At 35.6% G+C, this 24,738-nt stretch overlaps 1 protein-coding gene across 12 annotated transcripts in view; it reads left to right on the top strand.

The window, feature by feature from the left end:
* The window catches only part of LOC106874417 (uncharacterized), a 397,411-nt gene that overhangs the window by 240,250 nt on the left and 132,423 nt on the right, over positions 1–24,738 (top strand). For 4 of the 12 annotated variants that reach the window (XM_089341509.1, XM_089341511.1, XM_089341513.1 and 1 more), the window contains exons 2-5: positions 6,765–6,964; positions 7,957–8,368; positions 10,525–10,720; positions 20,998–21,234. In XM_089341509.1, coding sequence (XP_089197635.1) covers positions 6,765–6,964; positions 7,957–8,368; positions 10,525–10,720; positions 20,998–21,234 — 1,045 coding nt within the window. The remainder of the gene's footprint in view (positions 1–6,764; positions 6,965–7,956; positions 8,369–10,524; positions 10,721–20,997; positions 21,235–24,738) is intronic. The other 8 variants (XM_089341510.1, XM_089341515.1, XM_089341519.1 and 5 more) reach the window with 3 other exon arrangements.

Consider the following 24,738-nt stretch of genomic DNA (forward strand, 5'->3'; position numbering starts at 1 on the left):
AACTACATAAAACACAGCAGAAAGTGATAAGTGCAGAATGTGTGGACAAAATGGCTCCAGGGTTTTCCAGTTGCTCATTTTTTTGCTGATTTCCTTCACTTCCCTAACTGAAATGACTAGTTCTGCCTGTTTTAGACAGACTACTGTTTGTTTCAGTTCTTGCAACCATTCAGCATCTTTTTTGTGTTCCTTGTCTTTGCTCCAGATGTCACTCCAAAACCTTTGACTTTCACTGTTATCTGATACCAGATAATTATTATTATTATTATTATTTTTATCATCATCATCATCATCATCATCATCATGATAAAAGTGGCATGCTGGCAGAATCATTAGCATGCCGGGCAAAATGCTTAGTGGCATTTCGTCCATCTTTATGTTTTGAGTTCAAATTTCGCTGGTCAACTATTCCTTTCATTCTTTCGGGGTCGATAAAATAAGTCCCAGTTGAACACTGGGATCAATATAAAATCGACTTACCCCTCACCCCAGATTTCAGGCCATGAACCTATAGCAAAAAAGGAAAAAGATTATTATTATTATTGTTGTTGTTAAGGCAGGGAGCTGGTAGAATCATTACCATGCCAGGCAATATGCTTAGTGGTATTTTGCCTGTCGCTACGTTCTGATTCAAATTCTGCCGAGGTTGACTTTGTCTTTCATCCTTTTGAGGTTGATGAATTAAGTATGAGTGAAACACTGGGGTTGATGTAATTGACTAATCCTCTCCCCACAAACTTCAGGCCTTGTGCCTTTAGTAGAAAGGATTATTATTATTATTATTATTATTATTATTATTATTATTATTATTATTATTATTATTCAGGTGGCAGGCTGGCAGCATTGTTTGCCTGCCAGGCAAATTGCTTAGTGGCATTTTGTCCAACTTTACATTCTGAGTTCAGATTCTGCTGAGGCCAACTTTGTCTTTTCATACTTTTGGGGTCAGTAAAATAAGTGACAGTTGAACACTGGGGTTGATGTAATCGATTTACCCCCTTCCTTGAAATTGCTGGCCTTGTGCCAAAATTTGAAACCATTATTATTATAGTCATTATTATTAGTATTCTGTCAAGGTCGACTTTGTCTTTCATCCTTTTGAGGTGGTTAAAATAAGTACCAGCTAAGCACTAGGTTTGATGTAATCAACTTAGTCCATCTCTTGAAATTGCTGGTCTTGTGCCAGAATTTGAAACCACCACCACCGTCATCGTTGACGTTGTCATCATCATCATCATCATCATCATCACCATCATCATCAATACTTATTTGCAAAATGTCTGAGGATTGCCTTTCCTAGCTTGGAGCTTAAAGTAATGTTATATGTATACTTCTGTGTGTTTTTATTATTTTTATTATTATTTAGTTAAAAAGAGTTACATATCTGCACCTAAATGTTTTCAAGCAATCAACCATATGCTCACCTGCATTCGTCAGTGAACTTTATACTTTTCTCTTCAATCCACTAATGAATGCAATCAACCATAAGCTTGTTTGGATGGAGTGTTTATGTCTGCGTATATAATTCAGTTTACCTTATGCATGTGTGTGTGTGTATGTGTGTGTGTAAACAAATGTATATTAGACTTAAATTTTGACACAAGGGAGTTCTGAGTACTGTAATGCTTGTTTTTTTGTACCCTAAAATAAACATAAGCTGTATATATATATATATATATATATATATATATATATATATATATAGATATATATAGATACATGCATGGCTCTGTGACTTAGAAGCTTACTTCCCAGCTATGTGGTTTTGGGTTCTGTCCCACTACACAGAACCTTGGGCAAGTGTCTTTTATTAAAACACCAAAGTATTGTGAGTGGATGTGGTGGACAGAAGCTGAAAGAAACTATATATATATATATATATATATATATATATATATATATAAAAATTCCACACAACCTTGGCTTTGTTGTTTCATTTTATTTAACACACACACACACACACATACACATATGTATGTGTGTATGTGTATACTGATATTCCTTGTCCTGATATTCCGTGATCGTTGTAAACGAGGATCACTTTCATACAAGTGGTGTTGTTCATTTCCTGTCTTCCATGAGAAATATTACTTTGCTTGGGAATAGATGAGGGTTGGCAATCGGATGGGTATCTGACCATAGAGACAAATTCTCCCTGACCCATGCAAGTATGGAAAAGTGGACATTACACGATGATAATTATCACACACACACACACACACACACACACATGCATGTGCATATATTCAACTACAAGTTTGGCCAAGTAGTTGAGACGTTCTCTTTGAAAGTATGTGATATCTGGTTCATTGCCACTGTATGGATGTAGTTGGTTAGTGTTTTCTACTATAGTTGCAGGTTGTCCAATACTTTGTGAAAGTAGAAGCCTGTCATGTGTTTATATATGTGTGTATGATGCATGTTTGTGTGTGTGTGTGTGTGTGTGTATATATATAATTGTTAAAGAGGACAACAAACATTAAGGCAAGGCAAACATCTCAAGTTATATACAATATTATTATTGGAAAAAATTCAAACTCTTACAGCTGTTTCTGGGATATCCCTAAGTATGGGATATTCCATCATCAGAGACAAATAGGGGGGGAAAAATAGGGAAAATGAGAATGGTATATATTAATGAGATGATGACATAGAGGAAAGGAGTAAAAGAATAAAGAGATGGAGAGAAATAAGAAAATAGAAGCATAAAAGTTCAACTACCATCTCAACCATAATCTTGGAGCCCTAGTAATCCGTTACAGCACTTACCTAGCATACCTAATAGGTGTAGGAGTGGCTGTGTGGTAAGAAGCTTGCTTACCAACCACATGGTTTCAGGTTCAGTCCCACTGCATCTTCTACTATAGCCTCAGGCTGACCAAAGTCTTGTGAGTGGATTTAGAAGACAGAAACTGAAAGAAGCCTGTCATATATGTATATGCATGTGTGTGTGTATGTTTGTGTGTCTGTGTTTGTCCCCCCCCCCCCCCCCCTCAAACATTGCTTGACAACCGATGCTGGGATGTTTACGTCCCTGTAACCTAGCAGTTCGGCAAAAGAGACCCATAGAATATGTACTAGGCTAACAAAGAATAAGTTCTGGGGTTGATTTTCCTGACTAAAGGCGGTGCTCCAGCATGGCTGCAGTCACATGACTGAAACAAATGAAAGAATATGTCTCGACTATTACCTTGGAGCCCTAGTAATTCGTTACAGCACTTACCTAGCGTACCTAATCGTTTAGATCACCTGTGAACTAAACCCCCATACTTTATTTATATATATGTATGTATGTATGTTTATATGTGTGTGTGTGTATATATATATATATATATATATATATATATATATATATATATATGAAGGAAAAAGCATACTCATTACAGTAGTGTAGAGATTAATAATGTATTTTGTTTTGGTTGAGTTATGACAAGTCATGAGTCATAACTTGCCTGATGATCTTGTGCACCCACAGGTGAGAACTCAGATTGACAAGAAACTGACTCAACCAAAATAGTGTGTTTGTGTGTGCGTGAATATTCTTCCCCTTATCTTGCAATACTTACTGATTGTAAAAAGAAGTCAGTGTCTATTTTGTTTACAATCCTTCATGAAAGCATATCTGGGCTGTTCAGGGGGAAACCTTACTTCGCTTAAAAACAGGTGAAGGTTGGTGACGAGAAGAGCAACAAGCCCTAGAAAAATTGTATGCACGCACGCACGCACGCACGCGCGCACACACACACACACACACACACACACACACACACACACACACAATGGGCTTCTATACAGTTTCCATCTACTAAATGTACTGATGAGGTGTCAGTTGGCCCAAGGTTGTAGTGGAAGACACTTGCCAAAGGAGCCGTGCAGTGGGCCTGAACCTAAAATCATATGCTTACAATATGCAACATTTATATATATATATATATATATATATATATATATATACACCTACTGATATCTGTCTGCACAATTATATACTCACACACTCATACACTTGCACTTATACACTCACATACTCATATTCATACAAATACACCCACACACACACACACACATAGAGACACAAACCCATATCTTTATACATGCAGATTTATACATGTGCACTCATATGCACTCACACTCACTCCTTCACATTGACACACACACACACACACACACACACACATACACACATACACATGCACACATGCAGATGCACACATGCAGATGCACACACACATATAATATTACTAATTACTTTTTTACTTGGCAGAGAGGAAATGACAGGAAGGAAACTATATCTGCTCAGTAATTTATTTATTTGAGACTACACGAAACAGGCACTATATATATATATATATATATATATATATATATATATATATATATATATATATATATATATATATACATACATACATACACACACACATCTATATCTGTATATCTGTCTGTCTGTCTGTCTCTATATATATATACCCACTCTCACCCACTATCTCTCTCTCTCTCCCTCCTTCATGAAGTGATGCTGTCTGGATTTCATCTTAACCATTCTCACTGAATACCAGAGCAACATACCTGAGAAGTAGCTGTTATTTAAGTTTCACTGATTCTATGCAAGTTTCCCAAAATTTATCTTTGAAACGTCTGCTCGTGTTGCCACTCAAACTTTGGCTTATGTTTCGATAGTGCTATTTTCTGAGATTTGTTCAATTAATATTTATGTGAGAGAGAGAGAGAGAGAGAGAGAGAGAGAGAAAGTGAGTGTTTGTGTGTATGTGTGTGTCTTGTGCTTTGTTTTTGTTATTCCTCTCTCAGTAGTAATTATCTTCCATCTGTTTCTAACATAAGAAAACCTATTATTATGGAACTTTTATCTACTGAAATACTAAAATCTTGTGTGTTAAAAATATTATCATTCATTTGATAAGATTTTTGCAAAATAAATGTAAAAAGAAAGAAAAGAAAAGAAAAGAAAAGAAATTTGATTTATTAAATGCAAGCAGCTTGATATGGGTGGTCTTGTGCAGGTGGATTGGTAAGATGGTACCAGGGCTGTTTTTTTTTTTTATGGTGGATGGATGTGTTGGTTGTTGAAAGCGTTAACATTTAAGATTATCTAAAGTAGACATTCAACCCCTCACAAAAAAAAAAAAAAAATTATAAAAAAGATGTTTGATGTCCCTTGATTCATGTTAATTTAAACAGAACTGTCTCCTTGTTTTGGCAGCCACTTAATTCCTCTGACCAAATGTGTATTTTTATATATGCATAGTCGGTTGTGCTCTCTTGAAGAAGATCACACACACAAATATGTCAAGATACAGGCATATTCCAGAGAGTATATCAAAATTGGTGGTAGTCTTAGTAAGGTGTTTTTCATCAAAGTGTTCAACAGATGTTCCCATACATACATATTGATTGTGCCAGTGCCAAGTAAAATACACTTGTGCTGATGCCACATAAGAACACCCATGCCAGTAGCATATAAAATGCACTCAGCACACCTTGTAAAGTGGTTGGCGGTAGGAAGGCCATGCCAAAAGAGACACTTGGAGCCTGGACAGCTCCTACCAAACCATCCAACCTATGCCAGCTTGGAAAATGGACATTAAACGACGATGATGATGATGATATATCTTTTATCTCTTCTTTGTTTCAGTCATGAGACTGTGGCCATGCTGGGGCACCACCTTGAAGAACTTTTAGTCGAATAAATTGTTCCCAGTCTTGTACTTATTCTATCTGTCTCTTTTGCTGAACTGCTAAGTTCTGGGGATGTAAACACATCAACATCGGTTGTCCAGCAGTGGTGGGGGACAAACAGAGCAGACACTAAAACATGCACACGCATATGAGTGCGCGCGCACACACACACACACACACACACACACACATGACAAGCTTCTTTGAGTTTCCATCTACCAAATCCACTCACAAGGCTTTGATTGGCTAGACTATAGTAGAAAACACTTACCCAAGGCGCCATGTTGAGGGACAGAACTCAGAACCATGTGGTTGGGAAGCAAATTTTTCACCACACAGCAATGTCTGCTTTGTCTATAAAGTGAAGGGCAGAGTCCTTAGTGAGCCAAGCCAGTATGCTCCTTTGGCTGTCCTGTTAGAACCATTGGGCCCCTTCTTTTAGGTGTATTCAGTCATTCATTGTAACTGATACATTAAAAGGCACTTCTTTCCCTGAAAACTTCAGTGGATTGGCAGAATTGTTAGAGTAGTGGACAAAATATCTTACAGTATTTATTCTGGCTCTTTACATTCTGAGTTCAAATCCCACTGAGGTCAACTTTAACCCTTCTTGGCTCAATAAAATGAGGTACCATTCAATTACTGGGGTTGATGGTATTGACTGGCCGATTGCTCTCAATATTGCTGGCCCTTGTGCCAATGAACTAGAACAATTGTTAGCACATTGGACAAAATGGTTAGCAGTATTTTTTCATGCTCTTTATGTTCAAATTCTTCTGAGTTGACTCTGTCTGTTATCTCTTTGAGGTTGATAAAAGAAGTACCAGTTAAGTACTGGGGTTGATGTAATGAACTTGCTCCCTCCCTGAAATTGCTGGCCTTGTGCTAAAATTTGAAACCATTATTATTAATGTTGTTCGACTTTTGCCTTTATTCCTTTCAGGTTAGATAAAATAACTACCAGTCATATACTGGGATCGATGTAACTGATTTGCCCCTTCTCTTAAAATTGCTGGCCTAGTGCCAAAAATTGAGTCAGTTATTATTAATATTGTTTTTATTATTTTCAGATGCCCTTTTGGCTGACCTGCAGTCTACAACCGCGCACATTTCGTCATTCCAGCAGCAACAGGCGGAACAGGAACAATACCAGAATCGGCGGCCAGACATAGTGAGTTCACAGTCGTCTCCGCGTACATCCACCCCATCACCTCTCCCCTCCCAGCTCACCGACCACAACGACACGTCACAGCTGAGGCGCAATGACAAAGTAAGTTAATCTTCTCATCCTCAACATTGAAATAGTGACCAAATGGACAGACAAGACCAGGAAGCTGTTTTGTGTGCGTGCGTGTGGAGAAATAAAGTACTTACCTGATTCTAGCTTCTTTGCAGCTGAGATAGAAATTTTGAGGTCTCAGACACCTTAAAAGTAATCATTACTGCTTGGGATTAAATTTTAGACCCTCAGATTGCTTAGAAAATAATCATCTCTGTTTGGGACTTAATTGTAGGGGTTTGGATGTCCTCAAAACTAGTCATCCTTGTTAGGATTGAATATTAGGGTCTCTGATGACCCTTTTGTATTTTACCTCTTTTGTTTTGCACCTTCACTCCCAAACTCTTCCCCCAATCCTTCCTCTATCCAGAGCTGCAACCCTCTGGAGGTCATTTCACTTGTCTGGGAATGCCTGTTATAGGCCATTAGCTATGAATACTGCTCCTCATCATTCTCTAAATTATAATAAAATAAAATTCACTTTGAAATTCAGAAAGAATTCCGACCCCAGTCATGTGACCCTGGGCTGTCTAATGACTGGCTTAATGTATGTAATGTCAAAACAAGCAAACACACACATGACAGGCTTCTTTCAGTTTCCATCTACCAACTCCACTCGCAAGGCTTTGGTTAGCCTGGGGCTTTAGTAGAAGGTACTTGAGGCACCACACTCTGTGATTAGGAAGTAAACTCAAAGCTGTGTAGCCAGAAAGCAAACTTCTTAGCTGCAGTCACACATGCACCTCTAAGGTTCCTTGTGGGTATTTAGTGGTGTTTATATGGACCTAGATTATAAATTCCTGGTTGTTTCATTTACTCACAATTGATTGACCCTGCAGATGTCCAGGTTGGTCACTGGTCACATCAACCTCACCAGTTTGGGTTTAGGCACTACCCTTCTTGTGCCAATGTTATTAAAAATCTGTAAAATAACAATAGTACCCAATCTAATAATTGTGTATCTTTCTTTCCTCTAAATCCAGGCTCATGGGTGTTCCAGTTTGAAACAGCACATTGCCCAAGAGAACTCCACTCACCATCACCACCATCACCATCATCATCATCATCAACAGCAGCAACAACAGCAGCATCATCACAGCTACAGCAGTGAAAGGACATCTAGTAGCAGTAGCAACAGTGGTGCCACCTATCACCAGGAGAGAAGCAGTGCTAGTTCGACCCTTTCTCAATCCAGTCTGCCAGGACTCAGTCCTGTAGGTTACAACAAACCAATTGGATCTGGTTCGGTGAGCAGCGGCAGCAACAGCAGTCTTGGTGCCAACGCCAGTTCACAGATGTCGTCGACAATCAACAGCAACTTGTCAGAGCTTGACCAGCTCTTGCAGGATTTGAACTCTGCTCATTTCCTGGATGAAGTCAATCGTAGAACCAACTGTGAGTCATTTCTCTTTTTGTTTTCTTCCAAAGAATTAAAATGACACAGCATGCATGTACGGTGCATATACACATTGTAAGCAGATTACACAAGTTCATATTAAGCTATCTCACACACACACACACACACACGCACACGCGCACACACACACACACACACACACACACACACACACACACACACACACAGAGGTTGGAAAGGAAGTCCTGTTGTATTTCAAGCTAGGAGAGAAACATAGTTGTTTGGTCATCATTGATATATTTAATCAAGATATTTCCTTCATTATTGACAACATAATCTCATTTACTGGGCAAAATTTTGATCTCTAAAATGTAAAGTTTTTCAAGTTTTGAAGCAAAGAAACACTTGATATAATTTTTAACCTCTTCACTGTTTTCCGTCTAAATAATGTTGCAATGATTTGAAAAGATCATTGTCAGATGGAGCAAGACAAGGAGAATAAGGAGGATGAGGCAAAACTTGCATATTTAGTGCCATAATCTTTTACTGTGTGAGTTTGGCAATATGTGGTCTTGTATTATCATGTAAGAACAACAGCTATTTACAGTTGAGCAATGATGGGTGCTTTTTCTGCAAATGTTGTGCAGTGCTTCCAATTGATGTCAACATTTCTCTGCATTAATTGTTTCTTTTTAGTTTAACACTCCATGATAGACTTCACTCTTCATGTTTCACTAAATACAGAGCATAACTTTTTAGGTGTAGTCCTGGTTTGGGGATATATTCTCCATTTTTCATTGGATGCTAGCCATTGTGGTTTTCATTGGATATGATTATAAAGAACACACTTTTCATCATTTGTGATGATTCTACTCAGAAAAGGCTCTGTAGTAAGTCTACTCTTCAATGACAAGCAGGGGGAAACTCTTTGGTTAATCTGAGATGCATTCAGATGATGAGGGACCCACTGACCAAGTTTAGACACTTTTTCTAGTTTATGAAAGTGTTTTATGATCGAACTGTTTTGCTAATTTTCCTGCAATTTGCTATGGATTTTCCTCATCTAAGGTTATCAGTTTAACATTGACAGAATTTGGTTATCCAGATTGGGGGGAATCTGTGAGAGAAAAATTTCCCAAACAAAACTGGTCTAATTACCATTGGCATTTTCTAGACATGCTACACATTTGAAACAGAAGCTTCATTTCCATTGTCAGAACAATTGTTTCTTGTTACTTCCATTACTGAAGAGCTTCATTTGAATTCATGCAGCATGTTTGAAATGGGCCTGATCTTATTTCATTTTAATTCTTTAGCACTTAAACCAGCCATGTCCAAATATTGCACCTGATTGTGATCAAACCTGCCAGATTTGGCCTCTCCCACATACTCTACAATGTCATTCTAGAAATAAACAATCACATTCATTAAAATTTTGAAGCTATGAGATAATGCACAATTAATTTAAAACTATGTGAATAAATAAGCATTACTTCTGACAGAGTAATTTGAATTCTAAAGGGTTAAATAGGTAAAATCTTTACAAGTTCAACTGCTTTGATTTAAAATAACCTATGCTATAAAGAAAGAAAGAAAAGAAAGAAAGAATAAAAAATATTAGAAATTTTAATATCACTGTTAAGTAATTAAAAAGTACCACCAAAGTGACTGTCAAAAATGTGACATGATTTCCTTTCCAACTTAATATATGTATCACACACACACACACACACACACACACACACACACACAGAGTCATGTACTTACTAATATGCAAACATGCATCACATAGAAATAGTAACCAAATTTCCCTCAACTCACACTGTGTCATCTTAAAAAAAGAGGGAGTGTAAGTATTTTTAGATGCACTTTGTGAAATAGAAGTAGAAAGATGGGGTGGTCACCGAGGGAACAACTTTGATCAGAGTTCTGTTCAATCTAAGTCAACTATCATCATTGTCATCATCATCATCACCATCGTTATCATCATCTCATCAGTATTATCATCATCATCATCATAATCGTCATTGTTGTCACCATCATCACTACCACTAGTACTGTCATCGTCATCATTACCAATGTAAACAAATTTCTTAAACAAAAGCAACAAAATAAACTAAATATTATAATTTCTGATATATATATTTTTTTTATTTTCATTGATCATATTCTTTTTTTCTTTCTACAACTGCAGCTAATCAATCTCAGTTTGTTAATGGAAACTCCCAAAGGGTGGTCACATCTCCTGGCCAAGTTCCATCATCAACTGGTAGCCAATCTGTTCAACCCCCAGTTGCCCCAAAACCAAACCGTGTCGAAACCAACAACAGAGCTAATGTAGATGCCATGTTGCACGAACTGGACCATGGAGTCCCGCCCCCTCCCGTTGGGTAAGTTCTCTAAGCCACGCCCACCTTTGATTTCATTGGCTGGTTGTTGTTAGTGTCTGAATTCTTGTTTTTTTATTTTTGGTCTTGATATTTCTTTCTTTTTTTTGCTTTTCTTTTTCCATCTTTGCTAATGTCTGAGAATTCTTCAGGCTGTGTTCTCTTGAAAGTCAGGAATGATGCAGCCAATAGATCACCAGGGTTAAGGTGCCTCATGATGATAATTTCTTAAAGTGCCTAACTGAGGCACCTCAACATATCTACATGAGGTGCTTCATGATGGATATTTTTTAATATTTCATAATTATATTTTTTGTTTGTTCCACCACCATTTTTGTTTACACATTCAGTAAAATGAAAATCATTTATATACACTGCAGATATGGATGGGGTTTAGCTGGCTCTGTCACCCTTACATTTTCAAGCAGAAATTGAGTTGGGTGTATCAGTGCTTCCATAGATCTTTGTGTAATAATGTCTTGCTGTCTTGGGTAAATGCTTCATGACAGATAATCCACTTAAATCCATTTGGAGATTTGTTTTTTTTTTGTATTTTTGTATTATTTTTTTGTTTTTATGTCATTTAGTTATTAGTTAGTACCATCCAATTGTTTGGAGATCTTCTCTAGTGTTCTAGACGTGTGTGATTTGTAAAATTGATGTGATTGATGGATAACCTGAACATATGCGAATCAATGCCATCAGTGGAAAATTTGGATGAGAAGAAAAAAGAAAGGTCTGGGGTGTGTGTGTGTGTGCACGCGCGCGCACCTGCGTGCATGTACAATAAATAAATACATATATATATATATATATATATATATATATATATATATATATATGTAAATAATATGTGGCAATTATTCGGTAGCCATGATAAAACTTTGAGTTTCGGATGTCGGGACGGAAATCCACACCATACCTTGTAGTGTGCCATTGAAAGCCCATAAACTGTATTTCAGCCACCTGATGTCATCAGCAGAGTATGGATGTAAATGCCACTGGAGTTACTTCAGGAATTCCTTTGGATCCATCAGGTCTATAAAATATGAGAGAAAGAAAATGAAATCCCTGAGACTCTTTATTATTCACTATGATCATTTTGACCCATCATGCACCTGTGTTTCATGGGTGAAATGCTGTACAAACACTTGTGGTGTATCATAGGTGCAGATGTCTCATCAGGTCACAAGTCACCTGACAACACACATCTGCATATATATATATATATATATATATATATATATATATATATATATATATATATATCAATCAACACAGAAAATTGGAAAAACTTTTTGGTATTATTTATTCCTCATTAAACATGCTTCTCATTACTAATAGTAGTTCTATAGGTATACATGTAGAAAGACATGTAAGACATCTCCTATTTGTAATTCTTTAGACTGGGAACTACAATAATGAGGATGCAGCTTGGATTGTAACCCTATCTACTTACTTTCTGCTCAAATATTATCTACTTCATTATACATTGCCCCCCCCCCACTTGTGTGTGTGTATGTATGTAGATTAGCAGCCATTACTCAGTTTCATTGTTACACAAATATATGTTTAATCATTCAGATCTTCATGTTGAGCAAGAGTTTGAGTAATGCTCATTGAGCTCATTAACTGCTAATCTACATAATATATTAACTGGTCTTTGCATACAAACTTGTATACATATATGTATGTTTCTACATATGTATATACCTGTGTGTGTATGTGCATATGTTTGTATGTACATGTGTATGTGGGTATGTATATATGTATGGACATACACATGTATATATGTATGTACATTCATTCATTTGTCCTTTTGGGTTTGCAATTATTTGTAATCTTCCTGTAAGAAGAGAGCTGATTTCTAACAAAGAGACAAAGCTCTATTGTTGAAATGTAGATAACAAAACAAACTCGCATAACCTAGTAGTGAGGGTATTAACCTAATGAGCATAAGATTATGGGTTTAATCCCTGGACGGGGCAGTGCATTATTTCACGTTACCCCAGTCTTCTCATCTGAAAATGAGTACCAGTCGAGTACTTGTGCAGGTCCCTCCCCTCTAGCTGTCACATCCAAAATGCTCCAGTAGGTCAAGGAGTTTTGAAAAATGTCAATAAAAGAAAAAGGGATTAGTGAGGCATTGATGCTGAGGTTTTTGTGTTGGCTTGAGTAAAATATGGGTATTAGTTGGGTTTGCTTTCAATTTTAGTTCCTTATAAAAATATGTAGTAGTGATGTTGTGGTGTTCATCCCTTAATAAAAAAAGAGTCCTTGTGTATGCATTTAATATCATGTATCTGTGTGAACTGTAGGGATCATTAGTTATGGGTCTATTGTATATTCAGTGTCGAGATTGAGAAAGGAGTGTCTGTACAACTTGGGCAGAACAAAATACTACATGGTATTCAAAGTATTAGTTTTTGAATTTTTCTTGCTGATGTTTGTGGTTTAAACACACACACACACACACACATCATTATGTATATATATGTGCATATACATATATGTATGTATATAAATACACATATATGTACACATACACACATATCACCATCATCATCATTTAGTGTCCATTGCTCATGCTGGCATGGGTTGGATGGTTTGACCAGGGCTGGTAAGCTGAGGGGCTGCCTCAGCTTACCAGCCCTGTGACCAGACTCTAGTTTGATTTGGCATGGTTTCTATGGCTGGATACCCTTCCTAATGCCAACCACTCCAAGAGTGTAATAGGTGCTTTTACGTGCCACCGGCACGGGTGTCAGTTTGCATGGCACCAATATCTGTCACAACTACGATTTCACTTGGCTTGATGGATCTTCTTCTCAAGCATGTCACTTGTCATTGCCTCTATGAGGCCCAGTGTTCAAAAGGTGCTTTTTACGTGCCACTGGTACTAGTTATGCAACACCAGCATCGCCCACATTGCCACCATGAGGCCCAACACTTCAAAGGTGATTTTTACGCCCCACTGATATGGGTGTCAGTTACGTGACACCAACAATGACCACAGCTATGATTTCGCTTGGCTTGATGTGTCTTCTCAAGCACAGCATATTGCCAAAAATATCAGTCACTAGTCATTACCTACGTGAGGCCAAACATTTGAAGATCATGCTTCACCACCTCATCCCCTGTCTTTGTGGATCTCCCTCTTGCACAGCTTCCTTTCACTGGTAGAGATCAACACTTCTTCACACAACAGTCCACATCCATATGCACACACACACACACACAATCATATGTATACACATACATTCATACTCACACACATCCATAGATACATATACACACACAATATACTTTTCAATCAAAAGGCACAGGTTGATACAAAGGAAGAAAATACTTGCCCGGGTGCCTCACAGAGGGATTGAACACAACACCTCATGGTTGAGAAGCAAGCATTTTAACCACATAACCATCTTTGAGTTCATATGTTTTAAAAAATTTCTACATTTCAGTTCTGTTATATAACAAACTGTTCGTTTCATTGCATCCTCCTTTTAATTTTTGTCTGTAGATTCAATAGATTTAATTTATTTCTGAGATAAGAAATGATCATTATTATACATTGATCTATTCAAACTGGCTTCCTTGTCCTCATCTTTGTTTTTTGTTTTTTGTTATGGTGGCAACATTTCAGCTATTGTATTCTCCAGCTTTCATCAGGTGCCATATTCAGTAACATTCCAAGAATTTCAAACCAAATCCTTAATTAGTCATTGTGTTACCATATTTCTGTTGAAACCTTTGTTTCAACTAATTTGGAAAATAATGAAGAATTTATCAAAATAACTCTGTTGCTATGAAGCTGGTATTTAGAACATAAATTAACATGAAATTTTGATGGAAGGTCTTAATGTTGATCTTTTTAAAATAGGAAATTTGTTTCATAGAATTAGGGGTAGTTTTCAGATGGATTGGTACCAGAAGAGTTAACCCTTTTGTTACCATATTTCTGTTGAAATAAACTACGTTTGTTTCTGTTAATTTTGAGAATAATTAAGAATTTAGTGAAATAACTTTGTTAATTTAAGTTCCAGATACAATATTAACGATAAAGTATTTTGCTAGAAGGTTTTAATTTGGATATCTTTAATACAGGAAGTTTTTATCAGAGATCCAGAGTGGCCTCATATGAGTTGGTATGGTATTAAAAGGGTTCAATCTATAGATATCTGAAGAAGATAGAAGTGGAACAACAGCTGAAACATTGTTGGGGACAATATTTTGCCAGATGAGGACATAATCTGAATACATCAATGTATGATAATGCATTTTTTAGTTTAGTTTTTGTTAAATTTTTGCTATATTTATTGTTGCTTTCCATTATTGAATATTGCTTGGCTTTTAAACTAATGTATTTTATGAACTTATACAGTGGAATTAAGTGTCTCTTTCCAGAACACATCATATGTATAGTGTTAGTAAATGTTTGCTAAGCATCATCATCAGAGAGCAATCACTATATTGAAACAATGGTGACAATGATTATTTCTCTCTCTTTCTCTCTCTCATTTATTCTTAATAAGTTCTGGCAGATTCAAACATGAATAGGCTAATCATTGTTGTATTTTGTCAGTGGAAAACGCTTCACTTTTATGAAAAATATGTGTTTATAATACACTCGCTTCATTTGCATAAAGGATTCTGGTACAGCTGGTGTTTCAACATTGTTGTGTCTTGTCAGCCAGAAGCACACTCAGACTAATGAATCTAACAAAAGCCAATGGTCTTGTTATAATTTCAGTGAGCATTTTCTTTGCAGATCCATACTGATACTGCTAACTGATAACAAAGCAAGAAGTTCACTGTTCCCAGTGCATATAACAATTTATTTCACGCACGCACACGCACGCACACACACACACACACACACACACACACACACACACTATCATTATCATTATCATTTGACGTCTATCTTCCATGCTGGCATTGGTGGGACACTTTGACCGGATCCTTTCAGTCAGAAGATTGTGTCATGTTCCAGTACTTGTTTTGGCATGATTTCTACAACTGGATACTGTTCTTAATGTAATATGTATGTGCGTGTGTGTGTGTGTGTGTGTGTGTGTTATCATCATTTTACATCAGCTCTTCATTCTGGTATGGGTTTGATAGATCATTGTGGTCTATGTCAATGCCTGTTTGGAGTTACTGCTCTTCTGGCTGGATTGGTGGGCTATGTCTTGGTATGGCTTCAAAGCTGGATGCCTTTCCTTGCACCAACCACTTTACAGAATGTATTGGATGTGTCTTATTGTGACACCAGCACTAGAGAGGCTGCCTTCTTCTGTGCAAGATTAGGAAGTCCTGTCTATGTTGTCCCAGTTCTTTCAGAGCAAATATGACAGGAAGAGAGAATGGTGGGCAAGACTGAAAGGAGAATGAGTGGTGAGAAAGAAAACTGTGTTGTAGGAAGAGGATGGTAGGGAGAAGAAGAAATGGAAAAGAGACAGTGTGAGCAATATTTTAGTTACTGGTGAGGAACTCATAACATGGGTAGCATGATGGGGTAACAATTAAAATGGGAGATGGTAAAAGAGCATGTGTGATGGATAATGATAGAGATGGGCAATGGTAATTGAAAGTGGTAAATGCCAAAGAAGAGAGGTATGGACGAGAAAGTGATGATTAGAGCTGAATATGGGTGGTAGTAGGATGTACTAGATATGAACAGATTTGATGCCCTTGTTACCCAAGTATTGTAATAGAAGTGAGGAAGAATAATAGAGAGATAATAGTAGGTGGAAGCAAGATTGTTATAAAGGATGGTGGTGGCAGGAATGAATACTAACAGATCAGTTACCATTCCTCTTTAAACAGACAACAATAATACATTGAATACGAGATGTGCCATCACAGTCACCATTTTGGCAGGTTTGCACTGATGGCTGGTCTTCTATAGCACCACATATTACTACTTGTTACAGTCCTTTGTCATTTTATGTGGGTCAGCTTTTTGAGATCCCTTTTCACCACCTTGTCACATGTCTTCTTAGGGCTCTCTTTTGGACAGTGTGTGTAAAGTGGTTGGTTACAGGAACACTACCCAACTGTTCAACTCCTATTTAAAACACATGCCATACACTATATCAAAGATTGATGCTGTGTGTGTGTGTGTGTGTGTGTGTGTGTGTGTGTGTGTGTGTGTGTGTGTCGGATATTACAAGTAACATGACACGTGGCAAGACAATTCCAACCCATGCCAGCATGGAAAAACAGAGATAAAATGATGATAATAATGATTATATATACAATCTTACATACACAGAAAAATATATACATGCACACAGATACACATAATGCTAGTAAAACAGCAACATAAATATTGCAAGGAATGTTTTCGCAAACTTTGTTTGATTGACTGGAGGGAGGGAGGGAGGGAGAGAGAGAGAGATAATCGACTCATATTATTATTCTATGTTATCTTTCTTTATACATTATGAAACCCAAAAGGAATCTGTATATTTTGGCAGCACTGTTTCATTAATGTATTTACTAAGATAGTTATGGCTAGCCATTGTATGTCATAGTAACAAGTTTATTTATCATTTTAATAATAATCATAATAATTATTATTAGGAGTAAAAGTATTAGTTTTGTTTTTGTGAAAAACTTAGATAAATTTCTCAGTTTGCAGTAGGTTAAGAATCTAACATAGCAAAGCAATAAGAACTTCAAGGTTATATTTTCAATCTGTGATAATTCCAGTACCAGTGAACCAATGAACAACCAAATGACTGCTCTACTGACCGAGGAAGATATCCAAATTTTCAGAGTACTAATGGTTAACTTGTTAATTAGTTAACACTTGTTAACTAGCTGTGTTTAAGAAAATATACAGTGCAGAGATAGGAAATAAAATGTATATCAAAATGGATGGATAGATACATACATAGATACACTTGTATGTATATCTATGTATATACACTGGGTCTATGCATACACACTGGGTATAAATATTTTGTAAAAAAGAACAAGAATATTTAGTAAAAATGTAATGTGTGAGATTTGTGTATATAGTGTGTGTGTGTGTGTGTGTGTGTGTGTGTGTGTGGTAAATAGGTTTACAATGCATGCATGTGTGTATGTGTTATGTAAACTTGTGCCTGAAGTTTTGTTTCACAGATACTCTTTAAGAACAGACATGAACACATCCATGTATATGCACTTACACATGTATACTCTTTAAAACATACACATTGGCACATTTATACAGGCACACTCTTTGATACACATGCACTTAGATATACAACATACTTCATATGCACACTGAGACATACCCACATACACCATAACCAGTTGGTCATGAGCCTTCACTAAGGCATACTACAACCCCAAGCAGTGTCTGGTGATGCTCAAGTATTGTGCCTCAGTAGCACTAGCCATTAATATGAAGATTTTACACACACATCTTTCTATCTATGTCTCCTCCCATACATATTCACACTGACTGATACACCTATCAATGTAAATTGGAAGCTAATATTTTAAACTATCTCTGCTGTCTGTACCTCTAAGCAGACACCATTGTAAGCCTTTTTAAATAGTTCTCTAAGTGAAGACAAAGATTTTTGAGTAGTAACAAAAATAGACAAAGAATTAATTGAAGTGTAAATGAGAGGAGTTTCTTGAGGTGAAATTCATGCTGTGCTCCAACCAGAATTAAATCCACCATGAAGTTTCTAAGATCATTCAGAAGTTGTTTTCAATGAAGTATGTCTTTGTATGTGTTTGGTCAACCATACCTATACATATATAAATGGATCAGGTAAAATGGATGGATAACTGGCCCGAGGAATCCCTCAAAATATACATTATTAGGAACTGAGACACCAGTATTGTTTTGATAGATGTCCTTATGTTATTTAATGTTGCTGCGATTTGTTCCAACATTCTATGATTTAAGTATTGAGGGGAAAATCTGCATCCACTTAATGCAAAAGAACAGTGCAATAGAATATGATTGTTGTCTGCTTTGAGCCAGTTTCCAAACTCTGTCATTCATCACTTTCCTTTCTATCTATCTCTGTCTCCTCCCATATGTGTGTGTGTGTGTGTGTGTGTGTGTGTCATTTTCTATCCCTCTTTATTCCATTTGTCTAGAAAGATAGACAGACAAAAAAAGAAAAATAGAAAGAGACAGTGAGGGAGGAGGGGGAAGAAAGATGGTTTGATGTCATGCAACTGTAACACTAATCATCATCACTACCAATCTCTTCTCTCTCTCTCTCTATGTTCCTCTCTTTTATTCTCTCTCTCTCTCTCTCTCTCTCTCTCTCTCTCTCTCATTGTAGTGGTGTTTAGAGTGAATGAAATTTCTGTAGAAATGAGCTACAAGAGTTGGTGTTTTGACATTCCTGACAAACTGGAATGGTAATAATATATATTTAAACAGGATGTATCTGTTTGAAGAAGCTGGAAACACAAAAATGCTTGTACACACACACACACACACAAACACACATTTCATGCCCATTCAGTCAATGCTAGCATGAAAAATAGATATGAAAATGATATTGTATGTATGTGTTTTTATGTAGCCAACCATCCAATACACACATATTGCATATAATATCCATTATGCCCACACATTTATGTAATATATATGGAATGTATATTATATGCAATGTGTATATGTATGTATGTATGGATGGTTATGTAAGCATGCATATATATATATATAAGAAGCAAATTCCAGTTTTAAAGAATTATTTCAATCATTCTGATTCTTTAATTCTGTCATAGTTATTGTTAATACTTTTGTTTTTACACACACACACACACACACACACATGTATACACGCACACACACATGCCACATGTTTATACATTGGTATACAAACACTTATAATAAACATTGTACATATAGAGATAAATAATACATTTAATACTTCTGTTCATTTCTCGTTCATCTTCATGTTTAAGTTAAAAAAATTATTAGACCAATAATAATGAGGTGGAAAGGTTATATTATATTATTCTTGTGAAAAGCTAGAAAAAAAAAAAGAAACCTTGTAGATCTTATAATCCGTTCACATGTTCAGCTTATTGCTGACTTTGTTTTTCTAAGGTTACTCTTTGTTCCACCCTCAAGTTTGCATGAAACAAAGCAAGTTAACAATAGATCACTGCCACCTGAAGGAACAAACATTTGTTCATCATGAAATAGATATCTGAAGAGACACATGTCTATACACAGTACCAATTATCATGATTCTGCATAGCATTTAACTGAGAAGAGACGTTTATGTATAAGTCATAATTAAAGCTGCCAATCATCAGATGTGTTAAAATGTTATCTTCACATATTAGCTCATTAAAAAGAAACAGTTGTATTCGTTATTGAACCAACATCCATGATAGGTCTATTCATTTACTCATCCATATCCAGAGCATTCAAAATACCATCTGGCTGTCATATATCACACATTCAGTTCCAAAGATATATGTATTGCCTGGCCTGGTCTCTTAGATCATTCCATTAGTAGTGCTGTTTATTATTATTATTTTTTTTTTTCCTTTATTTCTGGACAATCAATCCCTTTATATAATATGTACATATAAATATTTTTTAATGTAGGTTTCATAATTACAGACAGGAAAAATAGAACTCAGAACATTGAGTATATATATATTTTTTAATTTTTAATCCACAGAAATTATAATTCAAGGGCCAAGAGCTTCATATGTGGCACTTAAGAAATTGGTTTGAAACCAATCGGATAAGTCCCATGTATGAAATTCTCAGTCCTTGAATTTTTTTGTACTTTCTGCTGATTAAAAAATAAAAAAAAATTAATATATACCATATTTACTCATGTATAAGTCGCACTATGTTTAACTTGATTTTACCTGAAAAATCTGGGATGTGACTTAATACGCAGGGCAAATTTTGAAAATGAAGGGAAAAAAATTTTGTACCTAGATTTAACACAAAATTAGGGTTTGCAACTTATACATGGGGCAAAGCTGATATCAAGTCTGAAATGATGGGAAAAAATTTTTTTATATCACTAAATTAGGGGTGCGAGTTATACACAAATGTGGCTCATGCACAAGTGCAACTCATGCACAAGTGTGACTCGTACACAAGTGCGACTCGTACACGAGTAACTGTGGTGTATTTATTTAATTTGAATTTTTATTTATTTTTTGCTCTTCTTTTCCCTTTTATTTTAAATTTATTTTAAAGCTCTCCTCGTTCCTCCCATCTCCATCCATTCTGTTATAATATATAATGCAGCCTCTGTTGCTTTGTTACTATACAGTGCGTCTGTGGGTGCGTTACCCCCACTCAATGTTACTCTACCACCACTCACTAAGGCCTATGGAGAACCGATCACACCGCCATTCCCTGTGCCCCCTACGGGACCAGGCAACTTCTATGAGGATGCCCTCTATGATGACCCACAGGAGTTTAAGTCTTCCGCCAACACCACCGTCGTCACCGGCAGCAGCAGTTCAGGGTCCAGCAGCAACGCTGGCGTGCAGATGATGTCACACAGGTTGGGTAACTTAGTACACCTTTCCCTACAGTCCCCCCACCCCCACCCTCACCTGATCATCTCCTCTGCCACTTTCGAAAAGCATAAATTTAAACATATGCATGCACACAGATATATACATTTACACACACATACACACATACATACAAACATATACATGCATATATACATATATTTATACACACACGCACATATACTACATATACACACATATATTACATATACACACATATATCTACACATGCACATATATATGTACATATAGACACACACACACACACACACACACACATGTATATATGTTTATACATACATTTTCAGACACACACTCATGCTACGACCCTGGTTTATCCTCCCTAATTTTTACCTCCCTCCGCCTATACCCCTTCCGTTTTACACAATTAACAACAAATCCATTTTTTGCATCAGCCACACCACCACCACCACCGCTGTCCATTCCCCAGCACACCCCCACCCTTGCTCTTGCATTTCATTGCCATCATCTGCGAATTGGCTACTTTAGATAATCATCCGTGCGTTTGTCTGATAGGCTTTCTTCATGTACTACTTGGTAGCTGATCTTTAGATGTCTCTAGAACAATCTATTTGCCACAGCTAGTGGACGCATTACCATCTTGCATCCAGTTCTAGTGGTATGAGGGTTGTAGGCTTTTAGTTTGTCTTGGTATTCAGCTGGTAATTTTGTATGTTTACCTTCTTTCTAGTTATTTAGTATACTGAGCTAGTTCATGAACATGGATATGCTATAAAGTTGCATTGTACAAGCAAATAATAATAATAATAGTAATAATAATAATAATCATTATAAATAATAATAATAATGGTTTCAAATTTTGGCACAAGGTCAGCAATTTCAGGGGAAGTGGTAAGTTGATTATATTGACAGCCCAGTGTTCAGTTGGTACTTATTTTATTGACTGTGAAAGGATGAAAGGTAAAGTCGATCTTGGATCTTGGTAGACTTTTTAACTCAGAATGTAAAGCTGGAAGACGTGCTGCTAAGCATTTTTGTCTGATATGCTAATGAATCTGCCAGCTTTCACCTTAATTAATAATAACAATATTGACAACAATAGTCATAATATCAAAGGATGGAGAAGATGAGGGTGACGACGAAGATGATGGTAAAGAGTTAATAATCAATTTCAAAGGATGACAGTATTTCTGTATGAAATGGAGAAAGCATCCAAATGTAAAACTGTGCAAACAACCCAGAATGCAATGGTTGAAAACAGGAAACAATTCCTTGTAGTAATATGTCTTGGGGAATGGTAGTGAGAAGTGGCCTTGCACCACTAACAAGAATGAAACAATAATTTGAAGAGCATCACCAACAATAAAAGAACAATGTGAAGAATATGAAGGAAGGAAATGAGGAAAATATTTGGAACCATATATAAGGTGATGGTTGGGGCTGCAAGAGGGTTAGTTTTTGGGAGTTTTTTACAAAGTAATTTTAATATTTTAATTATATATTTGCTATTATATTTTAAGTCTTTCTGCTTCTTCTATCATTTTCTAGCTTGTTCTATAACCTATCTCCCCCAGCCCTTCATGACATCTTTTTTTTTTTTTTTCTTACTAAACAAAATTTGACCCAAAGAGTGCAAAAACTAGTGCAAAATCTGTGCATGGGATTGTTTCTTTGGATGTTTCTGCAAAGAAACATTTTTGGTTTGTTCTAGAATATCCTAGCTGCTGCTACTGAAAGCAAAATAAAAAAATAATAAAACACCCAACCCATCTCTCCAATGAAGCTTGTTATTAAAACCCATTTAGAAAAACAATTGCAAGTAAACAAATAACAACAACAACAACAACAATAATAATAATAATAATAATAATAATAATAATAATAATAATAATAACGACTGCCTGAATAGTACTAACATATCGTTTAGTTTTGGGTAAATGAAGCAACTGTAGGTATTTACCTGTTTATTGTTTTGTTTTTTTTTGTTTTGTTTTTCCTTGTTTTCTTTTGTTTTTCTCTGTTAATAATTATAGTATATATTTTCATGAATAATAATTAAATATATACTCTGCTTTCTGTTTGTTTTTATGTTAATTAAAATGAAAGTAATGCCAGCTATACCTAATACACACACATACACACACACACTGTTTATGTAAGTGATCTTGGATATTCCAGTTATACAGAGGAATGTTCATATGGATAGCATTAATGATTATTGTATGAGTGTTGTCTTTCAAGTTGTAGATATTAATGTTGTTATATAGGGTGATATATTGTTATATATGTGATATGGGAATGATACTAGCATTTATATGTGGATGGTGCTACTTTTTTTGGGGTGGTGTATGAATGATATTAATATATGGGTGATGTGAATGTTTATATGTGATTATTATTAATGTTTATATGTAGGGGATATTAACATTTTTATGTATGTTATATCAGTTTTAATATGTCTGATGCTAATGTTTATATGCAGATAATATTAATGTAAATATATGAGTGATGTTAATGTTCACATGTAGGTAATATTAATTTTAATATGGAGCTGATAGTTATGTTTATCTGGGTGTGATATTGTTTATATGTGGGTAATATTAACAGTTAATGTGGGTGCTATTAACATTAATATAATAGTAATATTAACATGGTGATATTTAATATGTACATGATACTAATGTTAATCTGTGGGTAATATTAACATTTAATACATGAATAATATTAATGTTAATATGTAAATGATATTAATGTTAATATGCTACTGATATTGATGTTTATATGTGGACGATATTAATGTTTACATGGATAGTATTAACTTGAATATGCAAGTGATATAACTGTTATTATATGAAACCACTTTGTTACCACATATGTGATATTTGTATATGGTGATATTAGTATTGTTGTTTAATGAAGGGATATGTAATGTTTATTATATAGGGGCATATCAAACATTATGGAAGGGATCAGCATTAATAATTTAACCACAGTGTTTATTTTCTTCATCTTTCACCCATTGTGAAAAATGGGGTGTGTGTGAGTTTTCATAAAATCAACCAATCAATGAAAATAATTAAACCCTCTCCACCACTTTCCTATTGGCATTATGGACCTTGTACCTATGTTAGGGACCCTTTAAAATCCAAAAGATGGGGAGTGGTGTGAGTAGAGGAAAATCTAAAACCGAACAAAAACAAAGAAAAATGTAGAAAAATTCATTTATTTTCATTTATTCATTTATTATTTTTTTTATTGATTATTAATTTTCATTTTGAATTTGTATGTACATCCATGCATGTGTGAATTAATTTTCAATTTATATATTTCTTTAATTACCAGTAACTAATTAAATTACATTTTTGCTTCCTTTTACATAATTTGTCACTAAAATCCATTTTCAAGAATTCAAATATAATTTTTTGCATATTTTGATTATTTTCATATTTATAACTTTATATTTAAATTTTTTTTTCAGTCTGGTAAGGTTTTATTTTGTGTGTGTGCGT

Source organism: Octopus bimaculoides, chromosome 24, assembly GCF_046866305.1.
Source record: "Octopus bimaculoides isolate indiv1 chromosome 24, ASM4686630v1, whole genome shotgun sequence".
NCBI classification, from domain to species: domain Eukaryota; kingdom Metazoa; phylum Mollusca; class Cephalopoda; order Octopoda; family Octopodidae; genus Octopus; species Octopus bimaculoides.